This window comes from Salvelinus alpinus, chromosome 7 (genome assembly GCF_045679555.1).
Source record: "Salvelinus alpinus chromosome 7, SLU_Salpinus.1, whole genome shotgun sequence".
In the NCBI taxonomy this organism is placed as follows: domain Eukaryota; kingdom Metazoa; phylum Chordata; class Actinopteri; order Salmoniformes; family Salmonidae; genus Salvelinus; species Salvelinus alpinus.
The window spans coordinates 24,485,414-24,497,671 of record NC_092092.1 but is presented as its reverse complement, the minus strand read 5'-3'; the positions used below and the strand labels follow the sequence as shown (position 1 = coordinate 24,497,671).

Below are 12,258 nucleotides of genomic sequence, written 5' to 3'. Positions count from 1 at the left end.
GGCTGCCGATGCGATATGAATTGCGATTCGATGTTCCAAACATATTGCTCACCATATGTCTGCTTCAGAGGTACAAGAAAGAGTCATGAGAAAAAAAAGTTATGGAAATAAAAGTGCTGAAAACAAAAATCGGCTCCTATTTAAAAAGAAGATGGAGAACAATCTATGAAGGAAAAATAATGGAGTTTTGGTGCAGGTACAGCTAACTAGCGGGAAAATTATATTGCGATAGTCAAAACGATACATCGTCAAAAATCATATCGTTACGTAACTGTATCGACCCCCCCCCCATTACTAGCCTACTCTTCAGACAACTTTACACACTCACACCCCCCCCCCCCCCCCCCCCGTCTCACACACAGCTCCCAAAAGTTAGGCACCAAACTGAATTTAAGGAACACCTGAAAAATAGATATAATTACATTGATTAGGCAACTGCATCCTAAATTTGAAGATATTGGATAAAGCACTCATTCTGATAGGACATCCCGCTCTGAACTTTGTTTGATATTCTCATTGAAGGACGCGTGAGGATTCATTCTGTGCTCAGTCAATCATTTCAATACAAGAAACATACCCCCCACACCATTTTTTTAATCTTAGGATGTACACGATTCATGTGGCCAACCCATTTTGGAATCAAAATGGCGGAAATCGCTGGAAAGTGACGAGTTTGCATTCCCGAGTATATGCGAATGCTACAAGTTCCCGTCTTTGTGAAAGGTGAAGCAATACCCTAGACCAAATTGTGCATATGCTTGATTAAAAATAAGAAATGCTTTCATACATGTTCCTTCGGTTTTACGGACAATTAAAAAAAAGCCTCAAATCATAACACTGTCAATGCTTGCTAAAATTTGATCACTAAGCAATTAAGACTTGATTTTGGTTACCAAGTAGTCTGGCGTGCTTAGCCTAGTCCTTAACATACCTGTGAGTTTGATTTTGGAAAGTTTGGCGTACACATCTGGAAGCTCAGCCAGGTCCACCTTGAGCTCCTTCCACTGCCTGTCCAGCCGAGCATCCCTGGCTTCATCAGACTCCACGTGCACATGGGGCACCTCTAACATCTCAGTCCCAGACTCAGCTGCACTGGACACAGCCTTTGTCTGTGGTGTTGACACAGTCTTGCTGGAGGGAGGTTTCAACACAGCAAGTTTCTCCTGTGCTGCCACAGCCGAGACAGGACTTGAGACGGGTGTTGCAGTCATATTTGTGGTTGTGGTCTCTGGCTGTGGTGTGACATCGGTGACCATAGGCACATGGTCGATGGTTGGGACCTGCTGGATCTGACTGTCCATGCCGTCATCACGATGGTCCTCGAGGACGGTCAAGATGGCTGTCTGCTTAGGTTTAGCTCTCTGATAGAGGGCATTGTTACTCCTCATCACATACTGGGAAGAGGGAGGTAGAGCAGATAGTGTGTGTGAAGATAAAGGTGCTCTGTCATTGGCACATTATGGCAAATATTCCTCCTTCGAAAGTACAAGCAGTGAAAGTCATACTTGTACATTGGCACACAACATGGTTAGGTGGCACTGGCATAACACGCAGCTGACAAAAACATGGAACACATCGAGCTAGTCGTTCTCTTATTTTATGATCAATACGTGGCGGCTGCCCATGACATAGCCTATACAGCTGCAATTATAATACAGCTAATCCTGTGTACATGTCCTGACATTACCTGGTACATATAGGCCAACTAGGTTACATGAGCATGGACTGAGAAGTCAATTGGTATGATAAACAACATTCTGTCCTTAGATTGTGCCCTATCACTTACAAAACAGTGTTGTTGTTGCCTGCTAAAATGGGCGGCATGTGACTTACCTGGCGCTTCAAGAAGTTGAGGTGCTGAAACGTGATCCATTGTGATGGGTCTCTCCTGGACATCTGGATGAGGCTGCGAGCACTCTTGTGATTTCTAATGGCATTTCTACCTAATAGTTTCTGGTTCACACTCACACCAACCAGACCTAAAAACACAAAACAAACCTGTTCATGACATGAATATGCATCATCAAAATGTCCACTGTTGAGGACTTGCTAGAAAAGTAATTTATGCTTCTCTGCTATAACAGAGGCAAGCCCAACAATGGACTAAAGGAGCCTAACGTTACTCCTTATAGTCCAAGGACCTTACATGGTTTTGTTTAAAAGCGAATTGGCTCTGGAAGAACTATGACCTATGAATAAGGCAATCAAAGAGGCAAAACGTCAGTATAGAGACAAAGTGGAGTCACAATTCAACAGCTCAAACACGAGACGTATGTGGCAGGGACTCCAGACAATCACGGATTAGAAAGGGAAAACCAGCCACGTCGCACACCAAAGCCTCGCTTCCGGACAAGCAAAACTCCTTCGCCCGCTTCGAGTTAAACACTAAGCCGCTGACGTGGTACGCCACTCACGAGGATTGTGTGCTCCCGATCTCCGTAGGCGACGTACAGTAAGTCAGACATTTAAGAGTGTTAACCCTCGCAAGGCTGTCGGCCCAGAAGGCATCCCAAGCGTTGTCCTCAGAGCATGTGCAGATCAGCTGGCTGGAATGTTTAGGGACGTTCAATCTCTCAGTCCGTTGTCCCCACTTCAAGATGTCCACAATCGTTCCTGTACCCAAGAAAGCGAAGGTAAATTAACTAAATGACTATCACCCTGTAGGACTCACTTCTGTAATCATGAAGTGCTTTGAAAGGCTAGTTAAGGACCATATCACCTCCATCTTACCTGACACCCTAGATCCACTACAATTTGCATACTGCCCCAACAGGTCCATGTACAACGCAACTGTGCACTACACAATGTCCTAACCCACCTGGACAAGAGGAATACCCATGTAAGAATGCAGTTCAGCCTTCAACACCATAGTGCCCTCCAAGCCCATCACTAAGCTCAGGGCCCAAACCCCTCCCTGTGCAACTGGATCCTGGACTTCCTGACAGGCCAAGCCCATGTGGTGAACGTAGGCAAGAAACATCTCCGCCACGCTGATCCTCGGTGGTCTAGGAAACCGATGGACAATATTTTACGACGAAATTCAATATTACATTTGACAATGTTGAAGACAAACATTTCCCAGACAGCAATGTATGCATTACATACATTTTCAAATTAAACAATACATTTTACTTTGTTTTTACCAAAATTACGTAGCGGTAATAATTTTGTTTGAATCGTAAATCTCTTGCTAAATGACTTAAATGTTGATAAACTAGGGACATTTAGATGGCATAGGCTTACTCCCAATACATGTGAATGCATATTCAATAGGAGTATTGAGCTTTGCAAACTCAAATCTGCCCATAGTTTAAGTTATCACATGCACCGAATACAGTGAACCTTCCCCAAAGATGTAGTAAATAAATATATAGAATAACTGAACAAAAACACAACCTGCTACAATAAAGATTTTACTGACTTACAGTTCATATGAGGAAACCAGTCAATTGAAATAAATTCATTAGGCCCTAATCTATGGATTTCACATGACTGGGAATACAGATATGCATCTGTTGGTCACAGACACCTTAAAAGAAATGGGCCTCGGGATCTCGTCACGGTACTTCTATGAATGAAATTTGCCATTGATAGCTTATTCCATCTCATACCCCAACGCCACCATGGGGCACTCTGTTCACAATGTTGAAAACCAGCAAACAGCTCGCCCATCCAACGGCATGCAGTTGAGATGCCGGTTGGACGTACTGCCAAATTCTCTAAAGCGGCTTATGGTAGAGAGATGAACATTCAGTTCTCTGGTAACAGTGCTGGTGGACATTCCTGCAGTTAGCATGCCAAATGCAAGCTCCCTCAAAACTTGAGACATCTGTGGCATTGTGTTGTGTGACAAAACTGCACGTGCTCCTTAATCAGCTTCTTGATATTCCACACCTGTCAAGTGGATGGATTATCTTGGCAAAGGAGAAATGCTCACTAATAGGGATGTGAACAAATTTGTGCACAAAATTTGAGCATAATAAGCTTTTTGTGCAGCTCATGAAACCAAAACTTTACATGTGAGAGATCTATCTACACACACACACACACACACACACACACGTGTCAAAAGTTTGGAAACACCTACTCATACAAGAGTTTTTCTTTATTTTACATTGTAGAATAGAGAAGACATCAAAACTATGAAATAATGTAGTAAAAGAAAAAGTGTCAAAATCGATATAGGAGATTCTTCAAAGTAGCCACCCTTTGCCTTGACAGCTTTGCAAACTCTTGGCATCCTCTCAACCAGCTTTATGAGGAATGCTTTTCCAACAGTCTTGAAGGAGTTCCCACATATGCTGAGCAGTTGTTGGCTGCTTTTCCTTCACTCTGCAGTCCAACTCATCCCAAACCATCTCAATTGGGTTGAGGTCGGGGGATTGTGGAGGCCAGGTCATCTGATGCAGCACTCCATCACTCTCCTTGGTCAAATATCCCTTACACAGCCTGGGAGGTGTGTTTTGGGTCATTGTCCTGTTGAAAAACAAATTATAGTCCCACTAAGCCCAAACCAGATGGGATGGTGTATAGCTGCAGATGCTGTGGTAGCCATGCTGGTTACATGGCTACATGTAACATGCCTTGAATTCTAAATAAATCACTGACAGTGTTACCAGCAAAGCACCCCCACACCACCTCCTCCATGCTTCACGGTGGGAACCACAAATACGGAGATCATCCGTTCACCTACTCTGCATCTCACAAAGACATGGCAGTTGGAACCAAAAATCTCAAATTTGCACTCATCAGACCAAAGGACAGATTTCCACCGGTCTAATGTCCATTGCTTGTGTTTCTTGGCCCAACCAAGTCTCTTCTTATTGGTGTCCTAGAAGTGGTTTCTTGGCAGCAATTCGACCACGAAGGCCTGATTCACGCAGTCTCCTCTGAAAAGTTGAAGTTGAGATGTGTCTGTTACTTGAACTGAAGCATTTATTTGGGATGTAAACTGAGGCTGGTAACTCATGAACTTGTTCTCTGCAGCAGAGGTAACTCTGGGTCTTCCTTTCCAGTGGCGGTCCTCATGTGAGCCAGTTTCATCATAGTGCTTGATTGTTTTTGCAACTGCACTTGAAGAAAAATTGAAAGTTCTTGAAATTGTCCAGATTGACTGACATTCATGTCAAAAGGTAATGATGGACTGTTGTTTCTCTTTGGTTATTTGAGCTGTTCTTGCCATAATATGGACTTGGTCTTGTACCAAATAGTGCTATCTTCACAACTGATTGGCTCAAAACACATTAGAAACAAAATAAATTCCACAAATTAACAAGGCACACCTGTTAAATGAAATGCATTCCAGGTGACTACCTCATGAAGCTGGTTGAGAGAATGCCAAGAGTTTGCAAAGCTGGCAAGGCAAAGGGTGGCTACTTTGAAGAATCTCAAATATGCTTTGATTTGTTTAACACTTTTTTAGTTACTTACATGATTCCATGTGTTATTTCATAGTTTTGATGTCTTCATTATTATTCTACAATGTAGAAAATAATAAAAATAAAGAAAAACCCTGGAATGAGTAGGTGTCCAAACTTTTGACTGGTATTATACATACAAAAGTATGTGGACACCCCTTAAAATTTCTGGATTTGGCTATATGAGCCAAACCAGTTGCTGAAAAGTGTATAAATTTGTAATCGGCCACACAAACTCACAAAACGGGACTGCCGAGTGCTGAAGCGTTTAAAAATTGTCTGTCCATGGTCGCAACACTCACTACAGACTTCCAAACTGCAGCAACACACAAGCCTAAGAACAATGCCAAGCGTTGGCTGGAGTGATGTAAAACTCGCCGCCATTGGACTCCGGAGCAGTGGAAACGCGTTCTCTGGGGTGATGAATCCTGCTTCACCATCTGGCAGTCTGACGGATAGATCTGGTTTTGGCAAATGCCAGGAGAACACTAGCTGCCCCAATGCACAGTGCCAACTGTAAAGTTTGGTGGATGAATAATAGTCTGGGGCTGTTTTTCATGGTTCGGCCTAGGCCCCTTAGTTCCAGTGAAGGGAAATCTTAACGCTACAGCATACAATGACATTCTAGATGATTCTGTGCTTCCAACTTTGTGGCAACAGTTTAGGGAAGGCCCTTTCCTGTTTCAGTATGACAATGGCCCTGTGTACAAAGCAAGGTCCATACAGAAATGGTTTGTTGAGATCGGTGTGGAAGAACTTGACGGGTCTGCACAGAACCCTGACAGAATGAACACCTTTGGGATGAATTGGAACGCTGACTGCGAGCTAGGCCTAATCGCACAACATCAGTGCTCGACCTCACTAATGCACGTGTCTGAATGGAAGCAAATCCCTGCAGCAATGTTCCAACAACTAGCGGAAAGCCTTACCAGAAGAGTAGAGGCTGTTATAGCAGCAAAGGGGGAACCAAATCAATATCAATATTTATTTCTGCATTTTAAGACACTTCTTTCCCTATTACGACAATCCAATCCGACTATCAACTGTCAATTTACGGATACAATTGCTACTGGTCAGATCAGTACACCATTAAATAACTAAAGTTACACTGCAAGTCAGATGGCCCGTTGCCGAAAATGGTGCATGTTCAAAATAATAACCAGCTAACATTAGCTAGCTATTAGATCATATCTGATATCTTAGCACCACATTCACCTAACCAGCTAGCTAGCATAGTAGCTAATAACGCTAGCTTGTTAACGCCACAGATGAAAGGGATAGTTATCGTAATCTTTGCTAACAGGTCACATGGCTATTTCATTAGATAGATAGCTTTCTTATTGCGTGCATATCCGGACCTGTTCGACACAAGCTTTATTTTTAGTGAAATAACTAAACTAATAATTTGCAACAGGAGTTGGATTGTGGTCACTGTGCCAATTCATCCACTTCTCAATACATCACATCTCTGTTGGAGAATGAGTTAGCTTGACGCTGATTTCCCCAGCTAGACATTCCTAGGCATTGAGGTACACGTGGCACAGGCGGTGAGTGGCGGCTGGCATAGCAGCAGTTTTGCTATATAAAGGGACTATAGACCAGAAAAAGTATAATATCGGCCCAATATATTCTCGGTCATTCTCTAACGGGCGCCTCCTGGGGTACGTGCTCTGCCCCCTCCTTCACTCCATGTTCGCCCACGACTGCGTGACCAAGCACGTCTCCGACTCAATCAAGTTTGCTGATGACAGGGAGGATGCGAGTGCCAAAACGAAGTGGCTGATCATGGACTACAGGAGACTGCAGACAGAGCACGACACATCCACATCGATGGGGCCGCAGAGGAGTGGGTCAGAAGATTAAAGTTCCTTGGTGTGCACATCACTGACAACCTGAAATGGTCCCTTTACAAATAGTGTGATGACGGCGCAACAGCACCTCTTCAAACTCAGGAGGCTGAAATAATTCCAGAACCCTGCCCTGAACCACACCTCAAGCCATGTCTAGACTTAACAATTCATGCAGCTTGAGTATTCTGATCACAGAGTTCTGATCATAGAATTCCGAACGAGTAATCCCTCTACACCTACATTTAAAATGTGTCTACCGTGTCCAGATTTCTTTTTCCCGCACTATTTTCAAATGCCAGTATGCATTCAACAAATGGTGGAATAGGCAAAATATGATACACACTGACGGCAGTAGCCAAATACTGTAGCTAACTAGCCAGCAAGCAACCCTAAAAGGACCGCAAACGGGTTAGCATAAGTGTAGCCCAAAAAAATATTATTATAATTCGAAACATTTGCTAGCTGGCTAGGATTTATTAGGCCAGCAAACACATTCCTCACACGCTAGGAACGCATTTTCTTCAACATTATAATGAAAAGGTGCCTCTCGGTCTCTTGTTGTCTTGCCTGTGTGCTTAGGGTCGTTTTTTATTTTTTATTTATTTCACCTTTAATTAACCAGGTAGGCTTGTTGAGAACAAGTTCTTATTTACAACTGCGACCTGGCCAAGATAAAGCAAAGCAGTGTGACAGACAACAGAGTTACACATGGAGTAAACAATAAACAAGCCAATAACACAAACAAGTAAATGACACAGTAGAAAAAAAAGGAAAGTCTATATACAGTGTGTGCAGAAGGCATGAGGTAGGCAATAAATAGGCCATAGGAGCGAATAATTACAATTTAGCAGATTAACACTGGAGTGATAAATGAGCAGATGATGATGTGCAAGAGAGCAGAAAAGTAAATAAAATAAAAGCAGTATGGGGATGAGGTAGATTGGGTGGGCTATTTACAGATGGACTATGTACAGCTGCAGCGATCGGTTAGCTGCTCAGATAGCTGATGTTTAAAGTTGGTGAGGGAAATAAAAGTATCTAACTACAGCGATTTTTTGCAATTCGTTCCCGTCACTGGCAGCAGAGAACTGGAAGGAAAGGCGGCCAAATGAGGTGTTGGCTTTGGGGATGATCAGTGAGATATACCTGCTGGAACGTGTGCTACAGGTGGGTGTTGTTATCGTGACCAGTGAACTCAGATACGGCGGAGCTTTACCTAGCATAGACTTATAGATGACCTGGAGCCAGTGGGTCTGCCGACGAATATGTAGCGAGGGCCAGCCGACTAGAGCATACCGATCGCAGTGGTGGGTGGTATAAGGTGACTTGGTAACAAAACGGATGGCACTGTGATAGACTGCATCCAGTTTGCTGAGTAGAGTATTGGAAGCTATTTTGTAGATGACATCGCCGAAGTCGAGGATCGGTAGGATAGTCAGTTTTACTAGGGTAAGTTTGGCGGCGTGAGTGAAAGAGGCTTTGTTGTGAAATTGAAAGCCGATTATAGATTTGATTTTGGATTGGAGATGTTTAATATGAGTCTGGAAGGAGAGTTTACAGTCTAACCAGACACCTAGGTATTTATAGTTGTCCACATATTCTAGGTCGGAACCGTCCAGGGTGGTGATGCTAGTCGGGCGGGCGGGTGCGGGCAGCGAACGGTTGAAAAGCATGCATTTGGTTTTACTAGCGTTTCAGAGCAGTTGGAGGCCACGGAAGGAGTGTTGTATGGCATTGAAGCTCGTTTGGAGGTTAGTTAGCACAGTGTCCAAGGAAGGGCCAGAAGTACACAGAATGGTGTCGTCTGCGTAGAGGTGGATCAGGGAATCGCACGCAGCAAGAGCGACATCATTGATATATACAGAGAAAAGAGTCGGCCCTAGAATTGAACCCTGTGGCACCCCCATAGAGACTGCCAGAGGTCCGGACAACATGCCCTCCGATTTGACACACTGAACTCTGTCTGCAAAGTAGTTGTTGAACCAGGCGAGGCAATCATTAGAAAAACCAAGGCTATTGAGTCTGCCGATAAGAATACAGTGATTGACTGAGTCGAAAGCCTTGACCAGGTCGATGAAGACGGCTGCACAGTACTGTCTTTTATCGATGGCGGTTATGATATCGTTTAGTACCTTGAGGGTGGCTGAGGTGCACCCGTGACCGGCTCGGAAACCGGATTGCACAGCGGAGAAGGTACGGTGGGATTCAAAATGGTCAGTGATCTGTTTATTAACTTGGCTTTAGAAAACTTTAGATAGGCAGGGCAGGATGGATATAGGTCGTTGTCCTGTTGGAAGTTGAACCTTCACCCCAGTCTGAGGTCCTGAGCAGGTTTTCATCAAGGATCTCACTGTACTTTGCTCCGTTCATCTTTCCCTCGATCCTAAATAGTCTCCCAATCCCTGCTGCTGAAAAACATCCCCACAGCATGATACTGCCACCATGCGTCACCGTAGAGATGGTGGCAGGTTTCCTCCAGACATGACGCTTTGCATTCAGGCCAAAGAGATCGATCTTGGTTTCATCAGACCACAGAATCTTGTTTTTCAAGGTCAGTGTCTTTCGGTGCTTTTTGGCAAACTCCAAGCAGGCGGTCATGTGCCTTTTATTGAGGAGTGGCTTCCGTCTGTCCACTCTACCATAAAGGCCTGATTGGTGGAGTGCTGCAGAGTTGGTTGCCCTTCTGGAAGGTTCTCCCATCTCCACAGAAAAACTCTAGAGCTCTGTCAGAGTTTCCCTCAGGTTTTTGGTCACCTCCCTGACCTCATGGCTTGGTTGTTGCTCTGACATGCACTGTCAACTGTGGGACCTTTATATAGACAGGTGTGTGCCTTTCCAAAGCATGTCCAATCAATTGAATTTACCAAAGGTGGAATCCAGTCAAGTTGTAGAAACATCAAGGATGATCAATGAAAACAGGATGCACCTGAGCTCTATTTCGAGTCTCATAGCAAAGGGTCTGAATAATTATGTAAATTCAGTATCTGTTTTTTATTTAACAAAATCAGCAAACATTTCTAAAAACCTGTTTTTGCTTTGTCATTATGGGGTATTGTGTGCAGATTGGTGAGTTTTACTTGATTTAATCAGTTATATTAGAAGGCTGTAACTAAACAAAATGTGGAGAAAGTCAAGAGGTCTGAAAACTTTCCAAAGGCACTGTAATTAGCACAGGTACTGTAGAACACTCAGTCTACCGTCTTTGTTTCCTAAACAAACACTGTAAAATGGAAATATGCCGTGCGGGAACACTAACATTATAAAAAGGTGTGTAGTAATGTTAATTTTTTATTATTATTTCTCGCTGATATTAAAGATACGCTCCTTATGTTCCCCAAACCGTACCGCAAACGATGCGTGTTAATGTTTAGACCAAGCGTCGGGGCGCTTAACAAATATTATCGTTAATGGGGTATCGAGTTACAGACAGCCTAGCTATCATCAGCAACTTATGGTGCTAGCATTAGTTAGCTAGGCAGCTAGATAACTCTTCAACGCAAAGTATAATTGACGGGTTTGTTGCTGGAACTGCAACACCACACGATATGTATAGCGATGTGTCAAATGACTAGATGAATCGAGAGTAGATTGGCACACATTGGCTGGATTAAATCGAAGGTCATACAGCATTGCTAACTGACAGACATATACATAACATACCGGTACATAGCTAACAGTTTTATGTTGGCAAGCTTACCTGGTATTTTCGACCAGCAAAAGCACAGTAATTAACATTTTATTCAGGTGCATCAGAACGATAAGCACATTATCTATGTGTTCACCTGTGAATCTGCTACATGTCGATTTGTACATGTTTTTGTAGCATAAAGCCGGCTCCCTTATGTCCTCTTCACATGTAGCAAGTCGCCATTTTGACCTCGTCTGAGCGTGGGAATCACTTCCGGTGAGAGAGCCTGCGCAAGCGCATTTCAGGTGCCTCATTTGAACGCATAATCATTTAAAGACATACGTGCACCTTAACACACACAGCACAAGTATGTGACACTGACACTGATGGGACACTTCAACAGAGACAAACATGGTACTCATGTAGCACATCTAGTCCTTTTCTTTTTTATTAGTAAGTAGTGACAGCCCATGATGTAGCCTATCTCAGGTTGAAATGATGTGCCCACTAGGTTACATGGGCCTTGCCTTAAAAAAGGAGCACACCATTGACAACAAGAAACAGGAATTCCAACACAAGTAAAAGGGGAAACCTAAAGTTTAGTTTGTTTAAAGTTTTAAAATCTTCCGGTCCTGGCATCCGGTAGCGGTACATGGGTAAAATCACTGGGGAAGCCGAGCCAGAAAAAAAGCCTTATTGCATTGTTTGCACTACAATTCCTGTTAGTTCATATGCCTTGCCACCGTGATATAGGCCTAAGGCCGAGAAAATAAGAAGACACAGTCGCTAGGTTTCCATCCAATTGGCCACAGATTTTCATGCAAATATTCAAAAATCTGCATGAAAACATTATGCACATTTTCCCACCAGAGATGTTTCCATCAAATTGACCTGTTGCTGATAAAAGGCTGTGCGTCGTGACGTAGTGCACATAAAAATACCTTTTGCACTTAAATCCCCATGGGTTTCCATTGAATTTTCAACTCTACTGATGGTTTTCTCACAAAAAGTGATGCGTAATACAATGAGTGTGCCCACTTTAGTATTGTCATGTGTGCTCTAGCCAACAGCGCTATCTCTCAGCGCTAGAGTGCATATATAGCCTACATGAGGAGATTATTATAATTATTATGAAAAGTATGTGGTCATAATAAAGAATACTAGTAAAGAACGAGAAGGCCCACACACTGTTAAAGCTCCCAATTCACCGCTTTATTGTAACGTTGTCTTGTTCTTTACTACTGTTATTATTATTATTATTACTATTATTATTGTGGACACTAGAGCGATATTAATTTTATTTGTTAAACGGCAGCCAAGCGTCGAATATAATGTCGAATAAATTATATTTATTGGAAAGGAG

At 43.1% G+C, this 12,258-nt stretch overlaps 1 protein-coding gene across 3 annotated transcripts in view; it reads right to left on the bottom strand.

The window, feature by feature from the left end:
• The window catches only part of cox10 (cytochrome c oxidase assembly factor heme A:farnesyltransferase COX10), a 66,858-nt gene extending 55,731 nt beyond the window's left edge, over positions 1 to 11,127 (bottom strand). The window contains exons 1-4 of one of the 3 annotated variants that reach the window (XM_071409541.1): positions 11,050 to 11,127; positions 2,415 to 2,613; positions 1,834 to 1,979; positions 932 to 1,394 (exon numbers count right to left, since the gene is read on the bottom strand). In XM_071409541.1, the coding sequence (XP_071265642.1) occupies positions 932 to 1,394; positions 1,834 to 1,896 (526 nt within the window). In that variant the 5' untranslated portion in view covers positions 1,897 to 1,979; positions 2,415 to 2,613; positions 11,050 to 11,127. Of the gene's footprint in view, positions 1 to 931; positions 1,395 to 1,833; positions 1,980 to 2,414; positions 2,614 to 10,964 lie in introns of all 3 variants that reach the window. The other 2 variants (XM_071409540.1, XM_071409542.1) reach the window with 2 other exon arrangements.
• Positions 11,128 to 12,258: the final 1,131 nt, after the last annotated feature.